The 16,144-nt window shown below is 36.5% G+C and overlaps 1 protein-coding gene across 1 annotated transcript in view; it reads left to right on the top strand.

Annotated features, from left to right (window-relative positions):
• Nucleotides 1–16,144, top strand: part of TNKS2 (tankyrase 2) — a 63,494-nt gene that overhangs the window by 21,226 nt on the left and 26,124 nt on the right. Inside the window, exons 8-14 of the mRNA XM_007471552.1 lie at nucleotides 1,904–2,090; nucleotides 3,022–3,143; nucleotides 5,479–5,570; nucleotides 5,658–5,736; nucleotides 8,691–8,862; nucleotides 11,116–11,195; nucleotides 15,136–15,281. Of these exons, the coding sequence (XP_007471614.1) occupies nucleotides 1,904–2,090; nucleotides 3,022–3,143; nucleotides 5,479–5,570; nucleotides 5,658–5,736; nucleotides 8,691–8,862; nucleotides 11,116–11,195; nucleotides 15,136–15,281 (878 nt within the window). The remainder of the gene's footprint in view (nucleotides 1–1,903; nucleotides 2,091–3,021; nucleotides 3,144–5,478; nucleotides 5,571–5,657; nucleotides 5,737–8,690; nucleotides 8,863–11,115; nucleotides 11,196–15,135; nucleotides 15,282–16,144) is intronic.

Here is a 16,144-nt window from a genome sequence, read left to right on the forward strand (position 1 = left end):
TTGGGCATGTTACCACCGAATATATTTTCCCACAGAAATAACTTTACTATAATGATTAGATACTCTGAGTAGCCCATAAGCCTTTTAAAATGTATAATGTGACTATAATATTACACATTTAACAGTAATACTTTTGCTTATTGTAAAACTGAATCTTGAATTTAACAGAATATTTGGAATGTTAATTGTGGATGAGAGTGAAACATGAGCTAGATTGCATTGGGACTTACAGGCAACTGAATGGTGTTTTCCTAAGACCTAGTGTTCACTAAATAAGAGTGGGAGGAGGTCATATATAGAGAGGACGCTAAGTGAGGTGAGGGTGCAGTTACCAGAGCAGTCAAGCTCAGGAGAGTCAGGAGTTATCTAATAGTTATAAAACACTGTGTTCGTTGAGAATTAGTTTCCCATCATTGAAAGTATTAAAAGAATAAGTAGCTGGTTTGCCTTCTGCAGAAATGCTATGGAAGGGATTTTGTGTTTGATGAGAGGTTGAGCTAGAATGACCTCTGTGGTTTACCCAAATCCAATACTTGGAAACGTCTAAAATTAAAAAGACTAACAATACCAAATATTAGCAAGGATGTGGAGCCCTGGAACTCAAAACATTGCTGACGGCAATACAAAAATAATACAACCACTTTAGAAAACTGTTTGGCAGTTCTACTAAAAGTAAACATACATCTTCCACAGGACCCAACAATTCCACCCCTAGGGATTTATCCAAGAGAAATCATAGCATGTATCCAACATTCATAGTTGTTATGAATGTTCATAACAACTTATTCATAATAGTCAAAAACTAGAAACAGTCCAAATGCCCATCAACAGGATGATGGATAAGTGAATTGTGGTATATCTATACAGTGGAATGCTACTCATCAATGAAAACAAACTTTTTTCTTTTTTTGACTTTTATTTATTTTTGGCTGTGTTGGGTCTTCGTTACTGTGTGGGGCTTTCTCCAGTTGCGGCCAGCGGGGGCTACTCTTCGTTGTGGTGTGCGGGCTTCTCATTGCGGAGGCTTGTCTTGTTTATGGAGCACAGGCTCTAGGTGCGCAGGTAACAGCATTGGTAACGTTTCAGGTTTAAGGTACATGGGCTCAGTAGTTGTGGCTCATGGGCTCTAGAGCACAGGCTCAGTAGTTGTGGCACACGGGCTCAGTTGCTCCACAGCATGTGGGATCTTCCCGGACCAGGGCTCGAACCCGTGTCCCCTGCATTGGCAGGCAGATTCTTAACCACTGCACCACCAGGGAAGCCCCAGCAGGCGGATTCTTAACTGCTGCGCCACCAGGGAAGTCCCCAATAAAAGCAAACTTGATACAACAACATGAATGAATCTCAGAAACATTGTGTGAAAGAAGCTAGACACAAAAGTACACTGTGCTATTCTACTTTTATGAAATTCAGGAACAGGTAATTCTAATATATAGTGCTAACAGTCAGAATGGGGGCAGGAATTGTCTATAAAAGGAGCATGAGGGAACATTCTGGGGTGATGAAAGCATCCTCTCTCTGGAATTGGGTGATGGTCTCACAGATATATACATTTGTCAAAACTCATCAAACTGTATACTTAAGAACTGTGCATTTTACCATATGTACATTATATCTCAGGATAGGAAAAAATAGTTCTTGGAAAGGACGCAGGTTAAATGTAAAGCTTCATTTTTAACAATAAAAGTTAAATAGGCACTTGTGGGTAGGCCTAGCAGCCACTGACTGTTTTTCTGCCGGGAAAAAAATTACCCTTTCTGAAGTAATTGGTTCGAAAAGTGACCTTTGGGAACATAACCTTTTTAAGCCTGCATGCTGTTAAATTACACACCACTGATAATTCTAAATTCTCTTAAAAATTGAGCGCTAAATACATGCTTTACCCACCCTACCCCACCCCCAGCATGGTGCCTGCGTAAATGCAATGGACTTGTGGCAGTTCACTCCTCTTCATGAGGCAGCTTCCAAGAACAGAGTTGAAGTGTGTTCTCTTCTGCTAAGTTACGGCGCAGATCCAACACTGCTGAATTGTCACAATAAAAGTGCTATAGACTTGGCTCCCACACCACAGTTAAAAGAAAGATTAGCATGTAAGTATAAAATGATGAATGTTCATTCAGCTAAGCTCTTATATCAGTAAACTAACATTTTTTATTTCTTGTTTGTTTTTTGGAAATTTTTGAATAATAAGGTATTTTCCTTAGCCATGGTATCTATTGTTCACACTAACATTTAATCATTTGAATGTTTTTTACTTATTTTGCTCTTAAGATGCTATGAAAAGAAAGTATATTTGTGTTTGCTTTTTTCAAGTCAAGTTAAATGCTTTTTGTGTGTTACTCTTATAGATGGTATGCTTTTGGAAAGAAAGAATTTGAGTTTTATTCCTATCTTTGATGTGACTTTATTAGCTGCTGTGAAGTTTTGAAGTGTTATTTGTAGGATTGCTGTCTTGTAAACACAGTCCCCAGATCTTACCATCTAATATTCTTTGGTATCTGGGCAATTCTGTGCTTTTCTGTCTATAACTGAAATAGATGTAGTGGTGAGAAATAGCCACGTATTTCAGATATAGTATTACTATACATAAATAGGAAACTTGTGTTAAGCTTGTATTATTCTGGAATAGTAAAATATAATGGGTGGTTTCACAAGTCCGATGAATAATAGCGAGGAATCTTGAGAAAATGCCCTCTTTCATTTGTTGATCAGTAGGTGGCTCTTAGAAATATCCCACTAGTCTAGTCCCCAGTTCTCTGATGTGTGAGCAGAACCATCTGCTGCTGCTGTAATGTTAATATGGGGACTACAATCACCTTTTCTTTTATTTCTTTACTGAGAAAAGTTCTGTGCTTTGGAAAATTCTCAGAACTCTCTGGTCTGGGAATATCTATCTTTAGAGCTTCATTCTGGCTACTTGGTAGATAATTTTGAAAATAAGTTCCAGAAAAATACTACGTCTGGCAAGTCCCATAAATTTGATAATTCTCATGCAGATTTAAATGCTTTTTCTTCATCTAGATGAATTTAAAGGTCACTCGTTGCTTCAAGCTGCACGGGAAGCTGATGTTACACGAATCAAAAAACATCTCTCTCTGGAAATGGTGAATTTTAAGCATCCTCAAACGCATGAAACAGCATTGGTAATGTTTCAGATTTAAGTTTTTAAAATGAAATAACCAAAAACATGCTAAATTAAGCATAATGTCTTCTTTTGGTGATGCAGGATGAATAACATAATGTCCTACTTTTAATAATAGTACTGTTTTAAAAATATGTGCTTTTTAAGAATTAATGCCTGTAGGTATATAAAGAAGAAATTTCAAACAATATAGAAAAATAGACAACCACATCTGCTCAAAATGCAGTACTGTTGTTCATTTGCACATGCTTCCAGACAAAAATTTTATTCACATACTGGCTTGTATTATATGTGACGTCTATTATCATAAATCGTATATATCATTTGCTTTTTTTAATTATAAAGAGCATAAATGTTTATGATTGAAAATTTGGAACCCACTGAAAAAGAAAATAATCTTGCCATCAAGATAAAAGCCACTTGATTTTCCTTTTGGTATTGTAATTTTTTCAGAATTAGGTCTAAAGTCTGTATATATCCCCTTTATACTGTGTGAGTAAAGTATCTGTGTGAGTAGAGGCAGCTTCCCTGATAGAGGTAATGTCAGCTCTGTGGTGCTGTAACAAAGTAGATGAGAATTGGGCAGTCTATGGAAAAGCAGTGAGAAAAGAATGGAAGCTAGTAGAGGTAAGTGGTGGAAGATAGGAAAGGGGATGTTGTGATCAAAGGCTACCTTAGAAGTAGAAATTTAAAGGAACAAAGCTGTATGAGTTGCAGAATGTGCTTTCGGTAAGGGAAGATGACACTAAGTAAGTTAATGTCTTTAGGGGAAGATTTAACTTGTAATAGCCTTACTTACCTAATATCTTTTATGGTTAATTTTCTTCCTTATGCCATGATATAAACTCTGAAGTTTTATGTAGAACCCTATCTATAAAACATTGTAGAACTTTTTGCTACTTAAAAAAAAAAATCCGTGTTAAAAAAAAATAGCAAAGTTGCAGACTAATAAGAAATGCCACTGCAAAATTTTAATCATAACAGTATCAAGATGGTACAGGGAAACTTGGAAAAACTGACTTGGAAAATCTTTCAGTCTGAAAAGTTAATTCTACATGTTGTTTTCCTCTGAGTATTCTACCATTAAACGACTCATTTTTTTTATTAACCTTAAAATACAGGGAATTAACTGTTGGTAGATAGTTGTGTTGCAGAGGCATTGTCTTCCAGGTTTCCAGAGATTACAGGCCCTGTCTGTAACAGGATGGGGCAGAAGAGTAAGCATGCAATTTGAAATGGATGAACTCAAGAATTCTTGGTTATAAACTATTTTCCATTCTTTGTGCCATCCTAATAGATGTCCTGGGATGATTATTCAAAACATACCAAAAGAGCTGTGTTCACCAATTAGAAATGATTTTATTGAGGGCAAAGGAATGATTTTGGTGACAGCAACAACATCAAAGAATGAATCTGAAGCAAAGTCATGAAGATCAGATAAGCTTTATAATTAGCAATAGGTTAAAATCAGACACATTTCATATGTACTATGTTTAGATGTGTGCACAAGTTAGCTTGACAGTTATCCAGAACTTTTATTCCATGAAATCTCAGGTTTCAGTTTTACCTTAACTTTCATGCATTAATTTAGTCGTTCACTCATTCTGACATTTATTGAACACCTGTTGTGTATGGGTATAATCCTGGATGGTGGGGAGACGAAGATCTGGGACATGACCATGAGATACTTACTGGGTTTATAACTGGCAAATCCCTATCTCCTATCTCCTTTTCTCCTTGATACATCATAGACATAGATCCTGCAGCCTCCAACTCAGTGTATATAATTTTCTACCACTGATTTTACCAAACAAGTAATTCAAGGTCCTTATCCTGCTGGAGCAACTCATTGAGGAAGATATAAATACCAGCCAGTTTGTTGACTATTCCATCAGTGTTTTTCTAAGCAGAATCCAGAGCTGACAAGTGCTGTGTTATTTCTTCATGTAAAGAAATCCCAACCTTTGGGGTGTTTTATTAACCTTTAAAAAATAACATAAACACCATGCTCTTTGAGAACAGTTTTGAAAGGACTGTTGGTCACAATTTAAGTTTTTCATTACAGCAGTAGTAGCTTTTTCAGAGATATAGGACAAGTATAAAGCTTAATCAAAATATTTAATAACGTATCACTTGCTAAATAGGGGTTTCAGGCCCTGTCAGAATTTGGTAATCATGGCACATTCTATCCAAAAGAAAGTCTTTGAAGAGCAAAGTTAAGTCAAAAATGAAACAAAGTCATGAAATAACTTAATTGTTCTTGATTGGAAACACGAAAGTTCTTAAAAATCAGTTATGTATAGTCCTTGATTAATGCTGCAATTTAAATTATCTAGCATTGTGCTGCCGCATCTCCATATCCCAAAAGAAAGCAAATATGTGAACTGTTGCTAAGAAAAGGAGCAAACATCAATGAAAAGACTAAAGAGTAAGTGTGCTTTTAATAATTAAAAATTATTGACACTTTTATTTTTGGAAAATACATTCATTGTCCGGCTGACTTTTTCTCTTTAAGATTCTTGACTCCTCTACACGTTGCATCAGAGAAAGCTCATAACGATGTTGTCGAAGTAGTGGTGAAACATGAAGCAAAGGTATACTTCATTTTTGGTAATCTTTGGTAATCCAGTGAGTTGTTTTCTATTCAGCAGATGAAATGCCTGACTTCCCAAGCTATTTACTCTTTCATAGGTATTTTTCCCTCAGATTAGTTCTGCAGATACTTTTTCTATATCTTCCTGCTAGAAAGTCTGTGGATTTACTCAAGAAACATTATTCCTATATATCCTTCCTTCTTCTCCCTTCCTTTTAACCACACCGCACTGGTCAAGTTATCCTTCTTTTTCTAAAAATACACTCTTAAGAATATCCCCAGCCAGACATATTTATTCTGACCTATCATCTTTTCTGGGATTCTCTTCTGTTATCTTCTGTTGCTTGGTTACCATGATAACTCCTGTTATTTACCCCAACCACAGTCTCTCTTACCCTCTGTTATTTCATAACTAAGCCAGAGATCATGGAACAGAAGGAAACAAATTAAGTAACTTGACTAAAAACATGGCTCCTCATATTGTGAAGTTCTGTAGTTGGCATTTGTACACAAAGCATTTTTTAAAAATCAATCACAGAAGTCATTCATTCCAGAGCATTCAATAGAGAAATGTATTCTAAAATGTGGCATGTAAGATGGCTTTAGGGAATATCCCAAATGAACATTTTTATAAGAGTTATAATTTTTATTAGGAGAATATTGGTTTCCTATTTGTAGAAACGGTATACTTAAGTTTAGAAGTCAAGGTGATTTCACTATGTTGGACACCTGAAGCTTATATAATATATGTCAACTATACCTCAAAAAAAAGTCAAGTGGATTTAAAGAAAACAAAGCATTTTATTCATGGAATAATCAGGTTTTCATCAAGGCTAAAAGTCATTATTTCTTACCCAGGAACTTAAAAAAAATTACTCAGTAAACAATACACATAGCATCTCAGATTGGAAGAGATAACAGTCACCTAATTCAACAGTTTTCAGTTTATAGCCATCGATTTTTGCTGTCTTCAAACAAAATCTGTGGTAGAAATTCATTATATAATAGAATTGAGCTGCTGTGATGAAGGGAGAAGAAAGAAATAGAGATCCCTTTACCCCTTGGGGACCCCTGAGGCTCTTCTCTAAATGAACTTTGCAGAGTGATTTTCTAATCTGTCCTTCCTTGGGTTTCCACTCAAGGAACCACTTAGAATTCTACAGTTTCTTTTTATGTTGACTCTCAGTGTCCTGATTTCTCTTTTATTTGGGGGAATTCTTGATAATGTATAATCTCAATCTTTCCTATTGTAAAGTATTGAAAAAATAAAGTTTATTTCTGCTTGACTGCTTGGCATATCTCATTTGTCTGTCTGTCCTATAACTTTTCGTTGATTGCACTTTTTTTTACATGTGGTGCGTTACTTGAGGAATATCTGGATGCATATTAAATTTGAGTTGTGAAGCTCAGTGAAACATTCTTGTCTAGGGTGACCAACCATCCAGGTTTGTCCCAAGACTAAGGGATTTAACACAGGACTTTCAGTGCTAAAACCGGAAAAGTCCCAGGCAAACCAGGACGAGTTCGTCACCCTAACCCTAACACAGAGTGGCACCCAAATAAAGTTTTCAAGTGGTTATATAGCTCACATTGCAGTGAGTTTTGGTACATGAATAAACAGATTAATTGCTCTGGGCATTTTAAGTTGATTTTTCTGATTCTTTAAGCATGGAGACTAGCTCTTTATAGGCTACTTTTAGATTCATTGCGAAAGTCTTACTATGTAATCCTGTTCAGGTCTTCTCTGATTCCATGAATATGAATTGGACAGTGTCTCAGAACACTAGTGGTCACATGATTGATTACTGAGGAATTTGATTTCTCAGTTAGGTTTCGAAGAATTATTTTCCTGGGCCAGGGGGGTGAGGATGAGATAGGAGGAGTCTCACAGGTGATTTTTTTTTTTAATTATGAAAAATTTCAAAAATACAACCAAGCTGAAAGAATTTTACAGAGTATAACTATATACTTACCACCTAAATTCTACCGCTAGCATTTCACCCTATTGTTTTCCTACATATCCATCAATTTCTCTCTCTATCCATCAATGTCTTATTTTTTGACACACTTCAAAGTAATTCGCAAGTTACTACACACTTCTCCTTAAATTCTTCTAATAGGCATCAGCTAGAGGTCAATATTTGTTTACAGTCTTTGTTTGGATGTGAAATTTACATGCAATGAAATGTACAAATCTTAAATGTACATTTACTGAATTTTGCCTAATGCATACACCTGTGTAACCAAAACTCTTGAAGATAGAGAACATTATCTCATGGCAGAGGCAATGTCCCATCCAAGGCAGTCTTCATGCCTAGAGGCAACAACCATTTTGATTTTTCCTAACATAGATTAGATTTGCCTGTTCTGGGCCTTCATGGGATCCTACAATATGTACCCTTTTGTGTAAGACTTTTTCCACTTAGGATAATGTTTTGGAGATTGAACCACGTATCAATAGTTCTTTTTATTGCTGAGAAGTATTCCATTGTGTGAATATACCATAGTGTCCTTATCCATACAGATTATATTTTACATGATAAATAAGATAGAAGATTAAGGCAATAGAAATAAGTATTTTAATGCTAATTTAGTCTCTGGCTTTGTTACCGACTGTTATCTTGGGGTTAGTCTCCACGTTTTTGCACCTCAGAGATCCATAAAAGTACATGCATTAGACTTTCTTAGGCAGTGTCTCACTCTAAATGTGGTGAATCTGTTGAGTACTTCAGTGCTAAACAACTGTTATTCAATATTTTTAATCAAAAATTGGACCTTCATGAATTGGTGAATTTATACTCTAGATGTGAGCAAAAATACTTTCTTTGGCACTGGATAATGGGCTTCATAAGAGATTAATTGAGATTTTTTTATTAGTAACAAGTGCTGGATACATGAGTAGATCATTTTAAATTTTCTACCGCAAGCTAATTTCACCTTTTTCTGATTGTTAAGGTTAATGCTCTGGATAATCTCGGTCAGACTTCTCTGCACAGAGCTGCGCATTGTGGTCATCTACAAACCTGTCGCCTACTCCTAAGCTATGGGTGTGATCCTAACATTATATCCCTTCAGGGCTTTACTGCCTTACAGATGGGAAATGAAAACGTGCAGCAACTTCTTCAAGGTATTGAATACTTCCATGAAATTATTATTGTTCAAATTAACCTTTAAGTTTTTTTCACATATCATGTAGGAGTTGGTAGTGAAAAGAAAATTTTTCAGAATTGTTGGCTGTTATTTCTTCTTAATCAACTCATTGTACTCAATGCCCAAATGTTGTAATTCTTTTATGAGTTTGTTCCAGTAGCATTGGCTGCCCAGCTTCTGTGAGTGTATAGCTGTCTCTTAGGTTTTTATCTAGAAAGGTTTTAAAATTGAGACACAACAGTTGCTATTTCTTTTTAAAGAAAGGAAAACTGAAAAGGGTAGATGATGTCTCTTAGAAGAGCAACCATAGTGATAAATAGTACTCTAAAGACTGGCCCTGCCTCTTCACTCTTTTTTAGATCCTTCATATAAATTTGTACAAGGTAACCAACTGTTTGACTTACATGTAACTGTTGAATGGACTGATACTTATTACATTTTAAAATCAAATCAATTTAGATCAGATATCTGCACATTTGGCGTAGGTTAAACATTTCAGCCTAGAGATCTGGTCCCATAAATTTTAGTGTCTTTGCCTATATCTCTGTATTTTACTAGAATTTAATGGAGTGTCTTTGACATCTCGAAGCTCAAATGAGAAGAAATGTAACAGATCAAGCCTTTTGTACCTTTTGTAGTCACCCTTGATGATCCTTATGCCTATGGTCTGGAAACTACATTTTGAGAAAAACACTGCTTGAATAGATGAAGGCAAATTAATAAGATCTCCTGTGAACTTCTAAAATTGTGAACTAACTACAAGACTGCTCTCAAAATTGCCTTTACTTCCCTGTATACCATGCATTTGTTTCAGTGTCAGTTTTGGGGGTAATAACATTAGTCCTATTTAGTTACCTAGTGATGGATATTTACAGTCTTCCTAGTTTTATACTAAGTGCTATTACTTACCTTTCCAACCAGTTTCTTAGAATCAGTTATCAAAGTGGAATTTCCAAGTCAAGGTTAACATAATTGTTAAATCATTTCTAGGAAAACTGTTATGTACCATTTTACATTCCTACCAGTAGTGTGTGACAGGACCTGTTTTCCTTGTCAGCCCCAGGTATTATGATTCTTAATCATTTCCTTGGGTGAATGTGTGTCTATGTGCGTGTATGTGAATTACAGAAGTAATAGACTCTTTTTAAAATGCAAATTATAGAAATATTGACAGTGTAACTCCCCATTTGCTCTTTGCCCACTAATGGATGAAAAAAAAAAGCCCAGTATTTCATTATTTTAATTTGCATTTCTTAGATTTATGTTGCAGTATTTTTTCCATTTTGTTCTTTGCCTATGATTTTGTTTAATGCTGTGTTATTGCCTGACAGATATTTTTCCAAATTAGTTTTGTTTCTGCCTTTGATATACTGCTTTAAGATGCTTTTCTGCTCCAAGACAAAAAATATTCACCTATATTTTCTTTTAGTATTTTTAAGGTTTAATTTTTTTATACTTAGCATCTTTAATCCATCTGAAGTTTATTTGTTCTGAGAACAAGGTACATGTTTTCTTCCTTTCCTATGAGATTTTAAATGAGCTATAAATCATAGAGTTTCAGACCTGAACATAACTTCAGATGTTTCTAGTCCAACTTCTCTCTTTTTAGAACTGGAAAAATCAGAGGCCCAGAAAATTCAAGTGACTTGCTCCAATTTAGGTAGCTAGTCGATGGCAGAACCATGGTTAGATATCTAACTGTTGCTCTCCTAATTTTTTTTTTTTTTTGCGGTACGCGGGCCTCTCACTGTTGTGGCCTCTCCCGTTGCGGAGCACAGGCTCTGGACGCGCAGGCTCAGCGGCCATGGCTCACGGGCCCAGCCGCTCTGCGGCATGTGGGATCTTCCTGGACTGGGGCACGAACCCGTGTCCCCTGCGTCGGCAGGCGGACTCTCAACCACTGCGCCACCAGGGAAGCCCTGCTCTCCTAATTTAATACTTTACCACCAGTCAACTGACTTGGTTATAGAGCAAGCCATCTTTCATTATATTATGTTCCTTTATATTGCTTAAATCTCATTTCATAATTATTATTCACATCTACATACATTTGACATATGTAATGTTTCAAAAGTTTTTACTGCTTTTCGCCTACTACCATGGAGATTCCCTACATAATTATCACCAAACTATAAAAAGAACTTTACTCTCAGATTAAGATGCCTTCCTTAAAACTTGGTCCCACCTTCCAAATGGGAATTAATCACTCTTTACTTCTCTTTCTTTTTAGAGGGTATCCCACTAGGTAATTCAGAGGCAGACAGACAATTGCTGGAGGCTGCAAAGGCTGGAGATGTAGAAACTGTAAAAGTAAGACATAATCTTATAGTTTTGTTAACTTTGTGTTTTTATTTTGACAGTGTTTAATGAATCTGTACTGTAAGAATGAAAATATAGTTATTTATATGTGCATTGTTTTAAAAGGTAAATAATGCTAATCTAGTTCTGCTCTGCAAATAAGGATCATTGGGTAATGAAAGAAACTTTTTAGTTTCACATGCATCTCAATAAATACATCATAGTCACAAATTTAAATAAACTGCGTTTTTATGGGAATGCATTTTGTTTAAAGAACCTATTCATTTGTCCCTTTAAAAGAATAAGGTATATGAAATTATTGTCCATTATTGTTTACATATGACACATAAAACAGGAAAGGAAGAAAACTAAATGTATCCCTCTGTCTAGATGTTTTTTCTGGTTTCTTCATTTCTTTGCCCCCTCTACCTCTGTGAGGACCCAGTGTTTAAATATAGTAATAATATAGTGTCACCACCTTTCAGAGACACTTTCTCCTAATACTCTTCAATTTATCTGGACTGAAATATTTTTTTTCTTTCTCAGAAGAGCCAACTTGAACCCGTCTATGGCCCCCATCTCCTGTAACAGTCTTCCCTAGAATAACCTTTTCTCAAATTTTGCTTTTACTGTAGAATCATATGTAACGTCTCAGTGCCTATACCAGGTATTTCTGTTACCTACAGAAACTGTATATCCAGCTAAATAACTCAGAAGATTAAAATTTTGAAAGAGCAAGACTGCTTTTCAGGTCAACTAATATAAATTAAAATTAACTCGGCATGTTTCATGATTAAATAATTCTTTTTTTTTAACAATCTTTTATTATTTTATTTTATTTTATTTTTTTGGCTGCATTGGGTCTTCATTGCTGCACGCAGGCTTTTTCTAGTTGCAGCGAGCAGGGGCTACTCTTTGTTGCAGTGCGCAGGCTTCTCATTGCGTTGGCTTCTCTTGTTGCAGAGCACGGGCTCTAGGCGCTCGGGCTTCAGTAGTTGTGGCTCGCGGGCTCTAGAGCGCAGGCTCAGTAGTTGTCGCGCATGGGCTTAGTTGCTCCGCGGCATGTGGGATCTTCCCAGACCAGGGGTCGAACCCGTGTCCCCTGCATTGGCAGGCGAATTCTTAATCACTGCACCACCAGGGAAGCCCAGCTAATTCTTTAGTAATGCAATAATGTTAATTTTAATTTCCAAAGCTAGGAGGGGGGAAAAAGCCCGATTGTGCCCTCCCTCCCCACTAACACCTCCCCCACAAGGCTTTCAAAACAGTGCTAGGTCCTATTTGAGGGGGCGTTGATAGGTAATAAGAAATTTTATAAAAAGCTAAAATTATTGATTTGATTCATGGCAGAAGTCTCTATTTCAACCAATTTCACTATATTTCTATATGGTGTTGTTAATCCTGAACAGACCCACCCCACAAAGTCAGTTTTACATTTCCTGAGAACAAAATGTAAATGTTGGCCTCATCAGAACTTGAGCTCTGAGGACATTTATTCACTGTCCTTTTAAATAAAGAGATTTCTGGAAGTTGATTTAAAAGTCCATGTGATCTTTTCCTACTGCTTTATGTATGTAGGTAGTACAGTCATCTCCAAATAACTTAAGGTTTTTTTTTTAATAATTTCATTTTTTGAAAGAAAAATGCTATTATGCAATTTTATTGTTTGGCTTGTTTCATAGTTACGTTCTCATGCCCTTAATTAGAAGGTTAACATGATATTGAATGGGGGATTTTGTTTCTCTTAACTGACTAATGACTTGTGGAAAAACAAATCACTTGAGTTAAGGGTAGTGAGCTGAGTTTTTTCCTGGAGGAGTGATAAGTTGGGCAGGTGGAGTTAGAGTCAACTAGCTGATTTTTTTGTGTGTGGGGTGGAGGTGGTGATAAAAAATTGTAATGCTCATCTACTTACATAACGTTAAAGAGCATAAAACTACATTCAGTGCATCTAATATTAAAGACCAGGCTTTGTTCTCATAGAGATAGAAGAAGCCTAGAGGAAGAAATAGATGAAGAGAGGATGAGATTGGGGGCAGGAATTGGACTTAGAGAATAACAGAATGCCATTGAATTGAGGAAGACCTTTCTCTATCCCTGTGATAGTCAATAGGCTGTCTTCCCTTACCTCTGCTTTTAAAGTCACGTAGAGGAGGGACTTCCCTGCTGGCGCAGTGGTTAAGAATCCACCTGCCAATGCAGGGGACACAAGTTCGAGCCCTGGTCCAGGAAGATCCCACATGCCATGGAGCAGCGAAGCCTGCGTACCACACCTAGTGAAGCCCACGTGCTGAGAGCCCATGCTCTGCAGCAAGAGAATCCACCGCAATAAGAAGTCCGTGCACCGCAATGAAGAGTAGCCCCTGCTCACCACAACTAGAGAAAGCCCATGCGCAGCAATGGAAACCCAACACAGCCAAATAAATAAATTTAATTAATTAATTAATTTTAAAAATAATAAAGTCACTTAGAGGAAATTTATCTCCAACAACCTTTCTGTTCCTTGTATATCTCTAGACAGGTGGCTTGGTATGAATCACTGGGACATATTACCCAATGAACACTTAATTATGTGCTTGGTTGTGTTTGTTTACTGGTGAGCTATCAGGCTAGATACTTTTTGGACATCTTACTATTAGAAAACTTGTCTGAGTGGACAAAATTAAACTTGAGAGCTAGGGAGTTAGAGTGGCCAGTGATAACTACCAAACCTAGCAGCACTTGACACGTGTTAAAAATACTCATTCCTAGAGCCCGGCTTCAGACCCATGAAACACTGTTTCTCAGTGGTGGGACCCTGATTGTATATATCTTGTTTGGGAAGCACTGAAGAGCTTTATCAGACCTGTTACTAAACCTGTTGAGATAAATCCACTGATAGCTGGCTCCTTTGGTTTTTTAGGCTTAAAGTTATCCCTGCTTTTAGGGTAGGGTAGTTTAAAAAATGGGGGGAGGGAAGGGTTTTTACTCATATTCTTTACTAAAATACTCTTGACTTTTTTTGAACACCATGACTTATTATCTATGTTGCTTTCCTTCCCCAAATGTTCATACTTTTCATGCAAAATACTGTTGAGTATTCTGAGTGTTACTCTGACAGCCTTTCTCAGCTAGACTTCCTCATCTGAACCAACAAAACACAAAAAAATTCTTTGAGTGAGTTTTTTTTAATTCTCCCAAGGATGGTACCTAACCAATAGCATTCTATTAGTTAATTCATTCCATATAGTACAGTATAATTCTCTAAGTGTAATTCCTCAACTGACAGCATCAGCATCACCTGTGAGCTTGTTAGAAATGCAACTTCTCAGACCTCATCTCAGACATACTGGGTTAGGAAATATGGAGGTTGGACCCACTGCACATGAAAATTTAAGAACTACTGTTCTAGGACAGTACTTCTCAAACGTTAATGTGCGTACAGATCACCTGGAGATCGTTGTCAGAGTGCAGATTCTGATTCAGTAGGTGGGAGTCTGAGAATCTGAGTTTTTAACAAGTTCCCAGGTGATGCCATCATGCTTCTATGATCCAGTGTATCTCTACATACATTTGTCACAAAATGAAAGCTATGATTGCTTTCAGGTACTTGCATTACCTTTATGTATATAGCAGTAATGGTAGTAATAAAATTTACCTACTAGCTTTAGCAAAGGTAGATGATTTTAGATAAGAGGACCAGAGGGATTCTCAATAAATGACAAGATGAAATAAGAAGAATAAATAGCAAAGAGTTTCTGAAAATACTGATATGATGAAACAGGGAACTAAATCAGACATTTGAAATTTCTACTAAATGAATGAAAACAAGTCAGAATATGTAGCATCATGTGTATGAGAATACTGATAAGATGAGACAAGAAAATAAATCAGACATTTGAAATTTCTACTAAATGAATGAAAAGAAGTCGGAATATATAACATCATGTGTATACTATGTTGCGTCCTATAGAAATTGTGTACTGTTCAGAGTGTCAACTGCAGAGACATTGAAGGGCGTCAGTCTACACCACTCCATTTTGCAGCTGGCTATAATCGGGTGTCTGTGGTGGAATATCTGCTGCAACACGGAGCTGACGTGCACGCTAAAGATAAAGGGCAAGTACCAACAATTGCCATGGCCTCTCTGTTCCTTTATCTGACCTTTTTAGGAAAATCTGAAAACATTTTTATGATAGATGGTAGTTCTTTTATTTTCAGAGAAGTCTGCTTCCTAACTGGCTTAAATAAAGCTTCTTAATTTCAGTTTAGATTTTATGATGAGTAGCATTTATATAAAGACTTAGTTGCATAATGCGTTATAATTTTATAATGGCCAAGGAGATTACAACAATAGTGTGATGCTGATTTTTAATGTGGTAAATTTTTCAGTTTGCATTGAGGATACTTGAATTCTTCCAGTTTACCTTAAAATTATTTTTCTTTAAAAATATGTAATTCTTGGGACAAAGTGAGAGAGTGGCATGGACATATACACTACCAAATGTAAAACTGATAGCTAGTGGGAAGCAGCCGCATAGCACAGGGAGATCAGCTCCGTGCTTTGTGACCGCCTAGAGGGGTGGGATAGGGAGGGTGGGAAGGAAGGAAACGCAAGAGGGAAGAGATATGGGAACATATGTATATGTATAACTGATTCACTTTGTTATAAAGCAGAAACTAACACACCATTGTAAAGCAATTATACTCCAATAAAGATGTAAAATAAAAGAAGAAAAAAATATATATATATATAATTCTTGGGAATTCCCTGGTAGTTGAGTGGTTAGGACTCAGTGCTCTCACTGCCGTGGCCCCAGGTTTGACCCCTGGTCAGGGAACTAAAATCCCATAAGCTGCGCTGCATGGCCATAGAATAGAATAGAATATTCTTAATTCTATATGTTGCAAAATAGATGTTTGTTGTGTTCTCTGCAATTTTAAATATTTTTTAAATGTCCTCTCTGCCCACCCCCCGCCCC

This window comes from Lipotes vexillifer, unplaced genomic scaffold (genome assembly GCF_000442215.2).
Source record: "Lipotes vexillifer unplaced genomic scaffold, Lipotes_vexillifer_v1.1 scaffold325, whole genome shotgun sequence".
In the NCBI taxonomy this organism is placed as follows: domain Eukaryota; kingdom Metazoa; phylum Chordata; class Mammalia; order Artiodactyla; family Lipotidae; genus Lipotes; species Lipotes vexillifer.